The 15,870-nt window shown below is 55.6% G+C and overlaps 1 protein-coding gene across 1 annotated transcript in view; it reads left to right on the forward strand.

Annotated features, from left to right (window-relative positions):
* Positions 1-15,870, forward strand: part of LOC140411161 (calpain-14-like) — a 506,371-nt gene that overhangs the window by 377,516 nt on the left and 112,985 nt on the right. Inside the window, exon 9 of the mRNA XM_072500239.1 lies at positions 7,195-7,269. Coding sequence (XP_072356340.1) covers positions 7,195-7,269 — 75 coding nt within the window. The remainder of the gene's footprint in view (positions 1-7,194; positions 7,270-15,870) is intronic.

A 15,870-nucleotide genomic window follows, 5' to 3' on the forward strand; every position in this document is an offset into this window, starting at 1 on the left:
CGAGACCCCGTTAGTGACGCCGTAGGGAACCCTAAGCAAGTGGTAAAGGCGGCCGTCTGTTTCAAACGCGGTGTACGGGTGGTCCGCCTTGCGAATGGGGAGCTGGTGGTAGGCAGATTTCAGGTCCACTGTCGAGAAGACCCGGTACTGTGCAATCTGATTGACCATATCAGATATGCGTGGGAGGGGGGTACGTGTCGAGCTGCGTGTACCGATTGATGGTCTGACTGTAATCAACGACCATCCTGTGTTTCCCCCCAGTTTTTACAGCTCCACTTGGGCTCTCCAGGGGCTGTTGCTGGCCTTGATGATACCTTCCCGCAGCAGCCTCTGGACCTCAGACCTGACGAAGGTCCTGTCCTAGGCGCTGTACCGTCTGCTCCTGGTGGCGACGGGTTTGCAATCTGGGGTGAGGTTCGCAAACAGGGAAGGTGGGTCAACGTTATGGGTCGTGAGGCCGCACACAGTAAGGGGTGGTAGGGGCCCGCCAAATTTCAGAGTTAGACTTTGGAGGTTGCACTGGAAGTCCAGGCCAAGTAGCAAGGCAGCGCAAAGGTCGGGGAGGACTTAGAGCCGGAAGATGCTGAATTCTATGCCCTGGACGGTGAGGGTGGCGGTGCAGTACCCCCGGATCTCCATGGAGTGGGATCCAGAGGCCAGGGAGATTCGTTGGGTAATGGGGTGTACTGCGAGGGAGCAGCGCCTTACCGTATCGGGGTGGATGAAGCTCTCCGCGCTCCCGGAGTCGAGAAAGCAAGGTGACTTGTGGCCATCAACTTTCACCGTCGTTGTCGCGGTTGCGAGGTTGTGTGGCCGGGACTGGTCGAGCGTGATGGAGGCGTGTTGGTGGCCCCCGGGCTGGTCGGCAGTGGTTCCGGGCGATGAGTGGCCCGATGAGGTGCCCGACGAGCAGGGTTCCTGAGGCGCCGTCCAAAATGGCGCCAAAGATGGAGGTGCCCACGGGCCGCACGTGGGTTGCGGGGGCGAAAATGACAGCACCCACGGGTTGCACGTGGGGGGTGCAGGAACAATGGGGCTGGTTACAGCGGCGATCGACCGGGCCTGGCACACCGCAGCGAAATGTCCTTTCTTCCCACAGGCCTTGCAGAGTGCGCTCCACGCTGGGCAGCGCTGCCGGGGGTGTTTTGTCTGCCCGCAGAAATAGCACTTGGGCCCCCGGGGTTGGCTGACTGCCACGCGGCGCAGACATGGGGTTGGCTGGGGGCGGTCGCTGGTGGGGTCCACGATGTCCAGGATGGGGCCGCCGTGCGGTCGGGGGCGTACGCTTGTACATTACAGGAGGCTTCCGTTAGCGAGGTCGCGAGTTTCTTGATTGCCGCGAGGTCGAGCGTACCCCCTTCTAAGAGGCGCTAGCGGATGTACGCCGACCCTATGCCCCTAACGAAAACCTGATTGGGAGTTCGGAATATTCAACGGCCGAAACTGCCTGGCAATCGCAGTTCCTCGCCAGGGCGTGCAGGACACGCCAGAAATCTTCCAGTGACTCAGCGGGGAGTTGTTGCCGTGTGGACAGGAGGTGCCTGGCATAGAGTTTGTTGATCGGCCGGGTGCAGTTCTCTATCAGAAGCGCCATGGCCTCAGCGCATCTCAGATAAGGGGACAAATATCGGAGCTCAACCGTGTGTACAGGATCTGGAGTTTCTGTGCCTCTGAGTGTGGTTCTGTCGCAGATCCAGTGTATACAAAGCAAGCTAGCCAATGTGCGAAGGCCGACGTGGCGTTGTCTGCTTGAGGGTGCAGCTGCAGGCGATCAGGCTGGATGCGAAGGTCCATCTTTGTAAAATCTCTGTGTAATAAATTGATGCACTATCAATTACAACGAGACGAGAGTAGAGAGTAATCGAGGCTTTATTACGCAGAGATGTGTTGCCTCCTACAGTTGCTGCCGAAATGGCTGCTGTTTGGAGAGCACGCACATTTATACTCCGCCTACTGGGCGGAGCCAGCAGGCAGGGATCTACCCCCGTACCTGTAGTACAGGAACCTTACCGTATTACATCTCGTATGTGTACGATATACAAACAGTGGTGGCTACCACACTGTCCATCTGCTGCCTGTCAAAGTGCTTCCAGAGGGGAATTGGAGCTAAGGCAATGTTCAAATGCTGGGCACGCGCTGCAACCTAGCCAGCAATAAATCACACCACCAAATGCAGGCTGACAAACTGCTGTATTTAAACTGGGCATTGAATGCCAGAACTGAGATTTGACAGTAAATAGTGCGAGTGCCAACTCAGTGGTAGTTATTGACAGTCGAGAATTAAATCACGAACCAGTTATTCACGTCTACCTGGAAGCTTATATTTCAGAATGAACAAAGGGTTTTGCCTGCAGCTGTTTATTCCTCGTCAGGTCTACCTGTCAGCGTTTAATGTTTCTGGAGCAATCATCTTGTCATCAAATAGATGCTTGAGGCAATTTTTCCATTAAATATGGGCAATCACAGTTTCTGAATGTGAGGGCGGAGAGCATCCTTGGTGAGAAAGTTCAGTTGACTGCACAGCTGGTTCAACCAGCAGCGCGGGTTCACAGTCCTGTACCGGCTGAGGTTATTCATGAAGGCCCCGCGTTCTCAACCTTACCCCTTGCCTGGGGTGCGGTAATCCTCAGGTTAAATCACCGCCAGTCAACTCCCCCCTTCAAAGGGGAAAGCAGCCTCTGGTCATCTGGGGTTCTGGCGACTTTACGTTACTCACACCTACGACTCAGGAACACGAGTAGGACATTCAGCCACTCGAATCTGCTCCACCATTTAATCAGATCACGGTTGGCCGCTACTTTCCTGCCTAACCCCTGTACCGTTTGACTCCCCTGTGAATCAGGGATCGATCTAACTCAGCCTGAAAAACATTCAATGACCCAGCCCCTGTTGCTTTCTGGAGAAGCAAATTCCACAGACTATCGAACTTCTCTCCTCACCTCTGAATGTAAATGGTAGAAGGTTGTACCCCCTCGTTCCAGTCTCTCCCATAAGGGGAAACATTCTTTCATCCACCCTGTGAACTCCCATCAGGACCGTTTATGTTTCAATAAGACCATCCCACATTCTTCTGAGCTCCAATGTCCAACCGATCCAGATAGAATAACATAGATTTGCTCAGTTTGGAATGGAAATGTTTCCCAGCAAGTTGAAGCAGACACTTTGCACCTGGTGCTAAGAGTTCATAAAGTTATAGGGCGGGATTCTGCGACCACCCCCCCACCCCCCCCCCCCGGCCGGGTCTGAGAATCGCCGGGGGGCGGCGTGAATCCCGCCCCCGCCAGCTGCCGAATTCTCCGGAGCCGGGGATTTGGCGGGGGCGGGGATCGCACCGTGCCGGTCGGGGGCCGTTGGCAGCGCCCCCCCCCCCCCCCGGCGATTCTCCGGACCGCGATGGGCAGAGTGGCAGCCCGTTTTCGGCCGGTCCCGCCGGCGTATGTTACGACAGGTACTCATCGGCAGGCCCTGTCTGCGCGGGTGGCCTCCGGGGTCCTCGGGGGGTGCGGGGGGGGGGGGATCTGGCCCCCGGTGGGGGGGGGGGGGGTGCCCCCATGGTGGCCTGGCCCGCGATCAGGGCCCACCAAACCGCGGGCGGGCCTGTGCCGTGGGGGCACTCTATTCCTCCGCGCGGGCTGGAGATGAACCCCCCAGCACACGCTGGCACTCCCGCGCACGCGCCAACCCGTGCCGGCCGGCGGAGGCACTTCGGCGGCGGTTGGCGCGGTGCCAAGCCCCTTCGGCGCCGGCCAGCGTGGTGCAAACCACTCCGGGGCCGGCCTAGCACCTGATGGTGCGGATTTTCCACACCTTCGGGGCGGCCCGACGCCGGAGTGGTTCACGCCGCCGGTTTCCGATGAATCCCGCCCATAGAGTCTACAGCACAGAAACAGGCCCTTCGGCCCACCAGACAATCAAATACCGATCTATACTAATCCCATTTACCAGCACTTTGTCCATAGCCGACTATACCGTGGCGATTTAAGTGCTGGTCCAGATGTTTCTTGAGCGTTGCGAGAGTATCTGCCCCACCACCCTCTCAGGCAACGCATTCCATATTCCCATCACCCTCTGGGTGAAAAAATGTTTCCTCAGGTCCCCCCCAAACACTTACTGCTCACCTTAAACCTCTGGTCTTTCTACCTCATCTGTTTCTATACCTTTAGGGGCTGGTTTAGCACACTGGGCTAAATAGCTGGCTTGCAATGCAGAACAAGGCAGCAGTGCAGGTTCAATTCCCATACCGGCCTCTCCGAACAGGCACTGGAATGGGGTGACTAGGGGCTTTTCACAGTAACTTCATTGAAGCTTACTTGTGACAATAAGCGATTATTAGTATTATCAGATCCCTCCTCAACCTCCTCTGCTCCAGGGAAAACAAACCCAGCCTATCCAGTCTCTCCTCATAGCGGAAACCTTCCATCCCAGGCAACATCCTGGTGAATCGCCTCTGCACTCCCTCCAATCCAATCACATCTTCCGATGGTGCGGCGACCAGAACTGCACACGACATTCAAACTGTGGCCTAACCAATCATAGAATAGAACCTATCATAGAAGCACTACAAGTGCAGAAGGAGGCCATTTGGCCCCTCTGAAAGAGCCCCCTATCTAGGACGACTCCCCCGCTGTAACCCCATCTAACCTTCGGACACTGAGGGGTAATTTATCATGGCCAATCCACCTAACCTGCACATCTTTGGACTGTGGGTGGTGGAGAGACTGGGCCGTTGAGTGAGCGCACATGACGAGTTCACAGGTTAGGTGGGGATAGTATGGAGGTAGATTGGGGGCTTGCGTCTAGGTCGGGTGCTCTTCCAGAGGGTCAGTGCTGACATGGTGGGCCGAATGCCCTCCCTCTGCACTGTAGAGATTGCTATGGAATGCCCTCTGAAATGGCCAACCAACCATTCTGTGCATTTAACAGAGTCAAACCTCCCAAGGATTCTTCCCGGATCCTGGGAGGAGATATTAGGAGAAACATGGTCAAGGAGTTAGGTTGTAAGGAGATTGTTAAAGGATGATAGAGAGGTGAGAATCCGCCAGATGTCTCAGTGATGTGATACACACTTACCTCTGACTCCGTGGATCATAGGTTCAAGAATGAGTTCAGGAGTGTGAGGACATAATGCAGGCTGAACCCTCATTGCCGTACTGTGGGAATGCTGCACTGTTAAAAGTCCTGTCATTTGGACGAGATGCTAAACGGAGCTCCCGTGGGCGGGATTCTCCGTTTCCCGACGGCGATTTCATAACCGGCATTTGGGCGGAGAATCTCTTTTTATGCTGGAATTGGGGGCAGTGCCAGTTTTGCGCAGGTTTCACATGCTCCGCCCCGTCTGAAACGGCGTCACAGTGGCACGCGCCGCACGCCATGGCGACAGCCTCAGGAGGTCACCTGAAGGCCCTCCCCAGATGCTGAGCTCCCGTTGGGCCGAGCTCACAATGGCACGGGGATGTATGGTCCTAGCCGTGCGGGAACCCGGCGTGACGGACCGTGTCCAGCGTCGCCACAGTCGGGCGGGAGCCGTGCTGCTGGCCGGGAGGGGGGCTTCCGCGAGGGCCGGTGGGGGGTGGCCGAGGGTGGCGAGGGGGGCACTATCTGGCAGGTCAGGGCTGCAAGCGTGGCCATGGACCCGCCGATTCTCCGGCCGTTTATTTTGTGGAAGCCGGGAGATTTATGTGGGGCAGCTGCTAGCCCCTCACTGGTCGAAGCATCGGTGAGGGGGCGCCGCCAATTTCAATCACGTAAAACACCACGGATCCTCCGCACTTAGTCTCAAAATGGGAGAATGAGACTCTCTGTCCATGGTTCACACGGGTATCACAGACCATGGGCGAGATTCTCTGACCCCCCGCCGGGTCGGAGAATCGCCGGGGGCTGGCGTGAATACCGCCCACGCCGGTAGCCGAAATCTCCGGCACCCGCGATTTAGCGGGGGCAGGAATCGCGCCGCGCCGGTTGTCGGGCCCCCCCGCTCGATTCTCCGGCCCGGATGGGCCGAAGTCCCGCCGCTGAAATGCCTGTCCCGCCGGCGTAAATTGAACCACCTACCTTACCGGCGGGACAAGGCGGCGCGGGCGGGCTCCGGGGTCCTGGGGGGGGCGCGGGGCGATCTGGCCCCGGGGGGTGCCCCCACGGTGGCCTGGCCCGCGATCGGGGCCCACCGATCCGCGGGCGGGCCTGTGCCGTGGGGGCACTCTTTCCCTTCCGCCTCCGCCACGCTCTCCACCATGGCGGCGGCGGTAGAGACTCCCTCCACTGCGCATGCGCGGGAAACTGTCAGCACCCGCTGACGCTCCTGCGCATGCGCCGCCCGGAGATGTCATTTCCGCGCCAGCTAGCGGGGCACCAAAGGCCGTTTCCGCCAGCTGGCGGGGCGGAAATTCGTCCGCCGCCGACCTAGCCCCTCAATGTTGGGGCTCGGCCCCCAAAGATGCGGAGCATTCCGCACCTTTGGGGCGTCGCGATGCCCGTCTGATTTGCGCCGTTTTGGGTGCCAGTCGGCGGACATCGCGCCGTGTCCTGAGAATTTCGCCCCTAATGGCTGAAATGGATAAATCAGGGATTATCAGGGCAGCACAGTAGCACATGTGGATAGCACTGTGGCTTCACAGCGCCAGGGTCCAAGGTTCGATTCCCCACTGGGTCACTGTCTGTGCGGAGTCTGCACTTTCTCCCCGTGTCTGTGTGGGTTTCCTCCGGGTGCTCCCGTTTCCTCCCACAATCCAAAGACGTGCAGGTTACGTGGATTGGCTGTGATAAATTGCCCTGAGTGACCAAAAAGGTTAGGAGGGGTTATTGGGTAACGGGAATAGGGTTGAAGTGAGGGCTTAATGTGGGTCAGTGCAGACTCGATGGAACAAATGGCCTCCTTCTGCACTGTATGTTCTATCTATGTATAATCCAGAAATACTGGCCAACATTCCTCCCTCAAGCAGGGGAACTGAAACCGATTAACTGGTCCTTCATTGCTGTTTGTGCCATCTTGATTTGGGTAGGATGAGATACTTAATTAAAAATTGCCCTACCCTGGGTATCTTAACAATATAATTTACGTAAAATGAACAGGCAATTGTGACCATTCCACATTTACAGGGGTTTCACTCACTCATTTGAAGGCCGATGTGACACAAAGTCCCTCAGTCAGAATTAGTGTGGCTATTAATCTGCCGATTTCCATGTATTACAAACTAGGTCGGTACAGTGGAACCGGATCGATCCCAGAATCAAAGCGAATCTCCTGATCATGCGGGAAGACGGAGAGTTCTGGTAAGAAAAAACATAATAAGCGAGGGATCAGTGATCCTGGGATCTGTACACAGGGAGTGAGGGATCAGTGATCCTGGGATCTGTACACAGGGAGTGAGGGATCAGTGATCCTGGGATCATTACACAGGGAGTGAGGGATCGGTGATCCTGCGATCTGTACACAGGGAGTGAGGGATCAGTGATCCTGGGATCTCTACACAGGGAGTGAGGGATCAGTGATCCTGGGATCTGTACACAGGGAGTGGGATCAGTGATCCTGGGATCATTACACAGGGAGCGAGGGATCAGTGATCCTGCGATCTGTACACAGGGAGTGAGGGATCAGTGATCCTGGGATCTGTACACGGGGAGCGAGGGATCAGTGATCCTGGGATCTGTACACAGGGAGTGGGATCAGTGATCCTGGGATCATTACACAGGGAGCGAGGGATCAGTGATCCTGGGATCTGTACACAGGGAGCGAGGGATCAGTGATCCTGGGATCTGTACACGGGGAGCGAGGGATCAGTGATCCTGGGATCTGTACACAGGGAGTGAGAGATCAGTGATCCTGGGATCTGTACACGGGAGCGAGGGATCAGTGATCCTGGGATCTGTACACAGGGAGCGAGGGATCAGTGATCCTGGGGTCTGTACACAGGGAGCGAGGGATCAGTGATCCTGGGATCTGTACACGGGAGCAAGGGATCAGTGATCCTGGGATCTGTACACAGGGAGCGAGGGATCAGTGATCCTGGGGTCTGTACACAGGGAGCGAGGGATCAGTGATCCTGGGATCTGTACACAGGGAGCGAGGGATCAGTGATCCTGGGATCTGTACACAGGGAGTGAGGGATCAGTGATCCTGGGATCTGTACACAGGGAGTGAGGGATCAGTGATCCTGGGATCTGTACACAGGGAGTGAAGGATCAGTGATCCTGTGATCTGTACACAGGGAGTGAGGGATCAGTGATCCTGGGATCTGTACACGGGGAGTGAGGGATCAGTGATCCTGGGATCTGTACACAGGGAGGGAGGGATCAGTGATCCTGGGACCTGTACACAGGGAGCGAGGGATCAGTGATCCTGGGATCTGTACACGGGGAGTGAGGGATCAGTGATCCTGGGATCTGTACACAGGGAGCGAGGGATCAGTGATCCTGGGATCTGTACACAGGGAGCGAGGGATCAGTGATCCTGGGATCTGTACACAGGGAGCGAGGGATCAGTGATCCTGGGATCTGTACACAGGGAGCGAGGGATCAGTGATCCTGGGATCATTACACAGGGAGTGAGGGATCAGTGATCCTGCGATCTGTACACAGGGAGTGAGGGATGAGTGATCCTGGGATCTGTACACAGGGAGCGAGGGATCAGTGATCCTGTGATCTGTACACAGGGAAGGAGGGATCAGTGATCCTGGGATCTGTACACAGGGAGTGAGGGATCAGTGATCCTGGGATCATTACACAGGGAGCGAGGGATCAGTGATCCTGGGATCTGTACACAGGGAGCGAGGGATCAGTGATCCTGGGATCATTACACAGGGAGTGAGGGATCAGTGATCCTGCGATCTGTACACAGGGAGTGAGGGATGAGTGATCCTGGGATCTGTACACAGGGAGCGAGGGATCAGTGATCCTGTGATCTGTACACAGGGAAGGAGGGATCAGTGATCCTGGGATCTGTACACAGGGAGTGAGGGATCAGTGATCCTGGGATCATTACACAGGGAGCGAGGGATCAGTGATCCTGGGATATGTACACAGGGAGCGAGGGATCAGTGATCCTGGGATCTGTACACGGGGAGCGAGGGATCAGTGATCCTGGGATCTGTACACAGGGAGTGAGAGATCAGTGATCCTGGGATCTGTACACGGGAGCGAGGGATCAGTGATCCAGGGATCTGTACACAGGGAGTGAGGGATCAGTGATCCTGGGATCTGTACACGGGAGCGAGGGATCAGTGATCCTGGGATCTGTACACAGGGAGCGAGGGATCAGTGATCCTGGGGTCTGTACACAGCGAGCGAGGGATCAGTGATCCTGGGATCTGTACACAGGGAGTGAGGGATCAGTGATCCTGGGATCTGTACACAGGGAGTGAGGGATCAGTGATCCTGGGATCTGTACACGGTGAGTGAGGGATCAGTGATCCTGGGATCTGTACACAGGGAGTGAGGGATCAGTGATCCTGGGATCTGTACACGGGGAGCGAGGGATCAGTGATCCTGGGGTCTGTACACAGGGAGTGAGGGATCAGTGATCCTGGGATCTGTACACGGGGAGGGAGGAATCAGTGATCCTGGGATCTGTACACAGGGAGTGAGGGATCAGTGATCCTGGGATCTGTACACGGGGAGGGAGGGATCAGTGACCCTGGGATCTGTACACAGGGAGTGAGGGATCAGTGATCCTGGGATCTGTACACAGGGAGTGAGGGATCAGTGATCCTGGGATCTGTACACGGGAGCGAGGGATCAGTGATCCTGGGATCTGTACACAGGGAGCGAGGGATCAGTGATCCTGGGGTCTGTACACAGGGAGCGAGGGATCAGTGATCCTGGGATCTGTACACAGGGAGTGAGGGATCAGTGATCCTGGGATCTGTACACAGGGAGTGAGGGATCAGTGATCCTTGGATCTGTACACAGGGAGTGAGGTATCAGTGATCCTGGGATATGTACACGGGGAGTGAGGGATCTGTGATCCTGGGATCTGTACACAGGGAGTGATGGATCAGTGATCCTGGGATCTGTACACGGGGAGCGAGGGATCAGTGATCCTGGGGTCTGTACACAGGGAGTGAGGGATCAGTGATCCTGGGATCTGTACACGGGGAGGGAGGAATCAGTGATCCTGGGATCTGTACACAGGGAGTGAGGGATCAGTGATCCTGGGATCTGTACACGGGGAGGGAGGGATCAGTGACCCTGGGATCTGTACACAGGGAGTGAGGGATCAGTGATCCTGGGATCTGTACACAGGGAGTGAGGGATCAGTGATCCTGGGATCTGTACACAGGGAGTGAGGAATCAGTGATCCTGGGATCTGTACACAGGGAGCGAGGGATCAGTGATCCTGGGATCTGTACACGGGAGCGAGGGATCAGTGATCCTGGGATCTGTACACAGGGAGCGAGGGATCAGTGATCCTGGGGTCTGTACACAGGGAGCGAGGGATCAGTGACCCTGGGATATGTACACAGGGAGTGAGGGATCAGTGATCCTGGGATATGTACACAGGGAGTGAGGGATCAGTGATCCTGGGATCTGTACACAGGAAGTGAGGGATCAGTGATCCTGGGATCTGTACGCGGGGAGGGAGGGATCAGTGATTCTGCGATCTGTACACAGGGAGTGAGGGATCAGTGATCCTGGGATCTGTATACAGGGAGTGAGGGATCAGTGATCCTGGGATCTGTACACAGGGAGTGAGGGGGTCTGTGATCCTGGGATCTGTACACAGGGAGTGAGGGATCAGTGATCCTGGGATCTGTACACAGGGAGAGAGGGATCAGTGATCCTGGGATCTGTACACAGGGAGCGAGGGATCAGTGATCCTGGGATCTGTACACGGGGAGCGAGGGATCAGTGATCCTGGGATCTGTACACAGGGAGTGAGAGATCAGTGATCCTGGGATCTGTACACGGGAGCGAGGGATCAGTGATCCTGGGATCTGTACACAGGGAGTGAGGGATCAGTGATCCTGGGATCTGTACACGGGATCGAGGGATCAGTGATCCTGGGATCTGTACACAGGGAGCGAGGGATCAGTGATCCTGGGGTCTGTACACAGGGAGCGAGGGATCAGTGATCCTGGGATCTGTACACAGGGAGCGAGGGATCAGTGATCCTGGGATCTGTACACGGGAGCGAGGGATCAGTGATCCTGGGATCTGTACACAGGGAGCGAGGGATCAGTGATCCTGGGGTCTGTACACAGGGAGCGAGGGATCAGTGATCCTGGGATCTGTACACAGGGAGTGAGGGATCAGTGATCCTGGGATCTGTACACAGGGAGTGAGGGATCAGTGATCCTTGGATCTGTACACAGGGAGTGAGGGATCAGTGATCCTGGGATCTGTACACGGTGAGTGAGGGATCAGTGATCCTGGGATCTGTACACAGGGAGTGAGGGATCAGTGATCCTGGGATCTGTACACGGGGAGCGAGGGATCAGTGATCCTGGGGTCTGTACACAGGGAGTGAGGGATCAGTGATCCTGGGATCTGTACACGGGGAGGGAGGAATCAGTGATCCTGGGATCTGTACACAGGGAGTGAGGGATCAGTGATCCTGGGATCTGTACACGGGGAGGGAGGGATCAGTGACCCTGGGATCTGTACACAGGGAGTGAGGGATCAGTGATCCTGGGATCTGTACACAGGGAGTGAGGGATCAGTGATCCTGGGATCTGTACACGGGAGCGAGGGATCAGTGATCCTGGGATCTGTACACAGGGAGCGAGGGATCAGTGATCCTGGGGTCTGTACACAGGGAGCGAGGGATCAGTGATCCTGGGATCTGTACACAGGGAGTGAGGGATCAGTGATCCTGGGATCTGTACACAGGGAGTGAGGGATCAGTGATCCTTGGATCTGTACACAGGGAGTGAGGGATCAGTGATCCTGGGATATGTACACGGGGAGTGAGGGATCAGTGATCCTGGGATCTGTACACAGGGAGTGAGGGATCTGTGATCCTGGGATCTGCACACGGGGAGCGAGGGATCAGTGATCCTGGGGTCTGTACACAGGGAGTGAGGGATCAGTGATCCTGGGATCTGTACACGGGGAGGGAGGAATCAGTGATCCTGGGATCTGTACACAGGGAGTGAGGGATCAGTGATCCTGGGATCTGTACACGGGGAGGGAGGGATCAGTGACCCTGGGATCTGTACACAGGGAGTGAGGGATCAGTGATCCTGGGATCTGTACACAGGGAGTGAGGGATCAGTGATCCTGGGATCTGTACACAGGGAGTGAGGAATCAGTGATCCTGGGATCTGTACACAGGGAGCGAGGGATCAGTGATCCTGGGATCTGTGCACGGGAGCGAGGGATCAGTGATCCTGGGATCTGTACACAGGGAGCGAGGGATCAGTGATCCTGGGGTCTGTACACAGGGAGCGAGGGATCAGTGACCCTCGGATATGTACACAGGGAGTGAGGGATCAGTGATCCTGGGATATGTACACAGGGAGTGAGGGATCAGTGATCCTGGGATCTGTACACAGGGAGTGAGGGATCAGTGATCCTGGGATCTGTACGCGGGGAGGGAGGGATCAGTGATTCTGCGATCTGTACACAGGGAGTGAGGGATCAGTGATCCTGGGATCTGTATACAGGGAGTGAGGGATCAGTGATCCTGGGATCTGTACACAGGGAGTGAGGGGGTCTGTGATCCTGGGATCTGTACACAGGGAGTGAGGGATCAGTGATCCTGGGATCTGTACACAGGGAGCGAGGGATCAGTGATCCTGGGATCTGTACACAGGGAGTGAGGGATCGGTGATCCTGGGATCTGTACACGGGGACTGAGGGATCAGTGATCCTGGGATCTGTACACAGGGAGCGAGGGATCAGTGATCCTGGGACATGTACACGGGGAGCGAGGGATCAGTGATCCTGGGATCTGTACACGGGGACTGAGGGATCAGTGATCCTGGGATCTGTACACAGGGAGTGAGGGATCAGTGATCCTGGGATCTGTACACAGGGAGCGAGGGATCAGTGATCCTGGGATCTGTACACCGGGAGCGAGAGATCAGTGATCCTGGGATCTGTACACAGGGAGTGAGGGATCAGTGATCCTGGGATCTGTACACAGGGAGCGAGGGATCAGTGATCCTGGGATCTGTAACCAGGGTGCGAGAGATCAGTGATCCTGGGATCTGTAGACGGGGAACGAGGGATCAGTGATCCTGGGATCTGTACACGGGGAGTGAGGGATCAGTGATCCTGGGATCTGTACACAGGGAGTGAGGGATCAGTGATCCTGGGATCTTTACATAGGGAGCGAGGGATCAGTGATCCTGGGATCTGTACACAGGGAGGGTGGGATCAGTGTCCCTGCGATCTGTACACAGGGAGTGAGGGATCAGTGATCATGGGATCTGTACACAGGGAGCGAGGGATCAGTGATCCTGGGATCTGTACACAGGGAGTGAGGGATCAGTGATCCTGGGGTCTGTACACAGGGAGTGAGAGGTCAGTGATCCTGGGATCTGTACACAGGGAGTGAGGGATCAGTGATCCTGGGATCTGTACACATGGAGTGAGGGATCAGTGATCCTGGGATCTGTACACAGGGAGTGAGGGATCAGTGATCCTGGGATCTGTACACAGGGAGTGAGGGATCAGTGATCGTGGGATCTGTACACAAAGAGTGAGGGGGTCTGTGATCATGGGATCTGTACACAGGGAGTGAGGGATCAGTGATCCTGGGATCTGTAAACAGGGAGTGAGGGATCAGTGATCCTGGGATCTGTACACAGGGAGCGAGGGATCAGTGATCCTGGGATCTGTACACGGGGAGCGAGGGATTAGTGATCCTGGGATCTGTACACAGGGAGTGAGGGATCAGTGATCCTGGGATCTGTACACAGGGAGCGAGGGATCAGTGATCCTGGGATCTGTACACGGGGAGCGAGGGATCAGTGATCCTGGGATCTGTACACAAGGAGTGATGGATCAGTGATACTGGGATCTGTACACAGGGAGCGAGGGATCAGTGATCCTGGGATCTGTACACAGGGAGTGAGGGATCAGTGATCCTGGGATCTGTACACAGGGAGCGAGGGATCAGTGATCCTGGGATCTGTTCATGGGGAGCAAGGGATCAGTGATCCTGGGATCTGTACACAGGGAGGGAGGGATCAGTGATCCTGGGATCTGGACACAGGGAGTGAGGGATCAGTGATCATGGGATCTGTTCACGGGGAGTGAGGGATCAGTGATCCTGGGACCTGTACACAGGGATTGAGGGATCAGTGATCCTGGGATCTGTACACAGGGAGTGAGGGATCAGTGATCCTGGGATCTGTACACAGGGAGTGAGGGATCGGTGATCCTGGGATCTGTACACGGGTAGTGAGGGATCAGTGATCCTGGGATCTGTACACAGGGAGCGAGGGATCAGTGATCCTGGGATCTGCACACAGGGAGTGAGGGATCAGTGATCCTGCGATCTGTACACAGGGAGTGAGGGATCAGTGATCCTGGGATCTGTACACAGGGAGTGAGGGATCAGTGATCCTGGGATCTGTACACTGGGAGTGAGGGATCAGTGATCGTGGGATCTGTACACAGGGAGCGAGGGATCAGTGATCCTGGGACCTGTACACAGGGAGTGAGGGATCAGTGATCCTGGAATCTGTACACAGGGAGTGAGGGATCAGTGATCCTGGGATCTGTACACAGGGAGCGAGGGATCAGTGATCCTGGGATCTGTACACAGGGAGTGAGGGATCATGTCAGTGAGTGCAGGGACGATCGGGGAGCAGGATTGAGCATTGGGGATATAAATGTCTTCGACATAGGGATCTGTGTGATGTTTGCCAACTGTTCTGATGACACAAAGATAGAGTGAAAAGTAAGTTGTGGGGTGGACTTGAGGAGGTTACAAAAATATATACGTAAGTTAAGGGAGTGACGCAAGAAAGAAAATGGTGGCTGCGGGGAAGTATGAAATTGTCTACTGCAGCAAGAAGCATTGAAAAGAATCACATTGGGCAGGATTTGCCGCTCCGCCACATTTCTGCTTCACCCCCCCGGCGGGATTCTTCGTTACACCGCCCGGTAAATGGGGTTTCCCATTGTGGGGCAGCCCCACGCCGTTGAGAAACCCTGGACTGCCGGCAAAACAAAGCATACCGCTGCCGGAGAATCCAGCCTATTCTCTTAATGGTGAGAGATTACAGGGCTCTTGAGGTGCAGAGGGATCTGGGTGTCCTAGTGCATGGATTACAAAAGGCTAGTATGCAGGTACAACAAGTAATTCGGAAAGTTAATTGATTATTACCGTTAGTGCGAGGAGAATGAATTACAAAGGTAGGGAGGTTATGCTTCAGTTATCCCGTGTACAGTGTTGTCACGTTATTTAAGGAAAGATGACAATGCATTGGAAGCAGTTCAGGCAATGTTTATTCGGCAAATACTAGGAATGGGAAAGTTGTCAAAAGGGAATGTTAGACAGGCTGGGCTTGCATTTGCTGGAGTTCAGATGAGTAAGAGGCAACTTGATCGAAACATTTACAATCTTGAGGGGTATTGACGGGATGGATGTGGAGAGGATGTCTCCTCTTGTGGGAGAATCTGGAACTACGGGTCACAGTTTAAAAGTAAGGGGTCGCCAATTTACGTCAGAGATGAGGAGAATTGGTTTCTCTCAGAGGGGAATAAGTCTTTGAATCTCTTCCTTAAAGGGTGGTGGAAGCAGAGTCTTTGTTTAAGGCAGAGGTGGATAGATTCTTGGTAAGCACCGTGGTGGGGGGGGGGGGGCAGGGGGGGGGGGTGATCGGTTAACGGGTTGGCAGATTTAAGGTTACCATCCGATCGGCCATGATCTTATTGAATGGAGGAGCAAACTCGAGGGGCCGCGTGCCCCACTCTGCTCCT

The sequence above is a fragment of the Scyliorhinus torazame genome, chromosome 4 (genome assembly GCF_047496885.1).
Source record: "Scyliorhinus torazame isolate Kashiwa2021f chromosome 4, sScyTor2.1, whole genome shotgun sequence".
Lineage (NCBI taxonomy): Eukaryota > Metazoa > Chordata > Chondrichthyes > Carcharhiniformes > Scyliorhinidae > Scyliorhinus > Scyliorhinus torazame.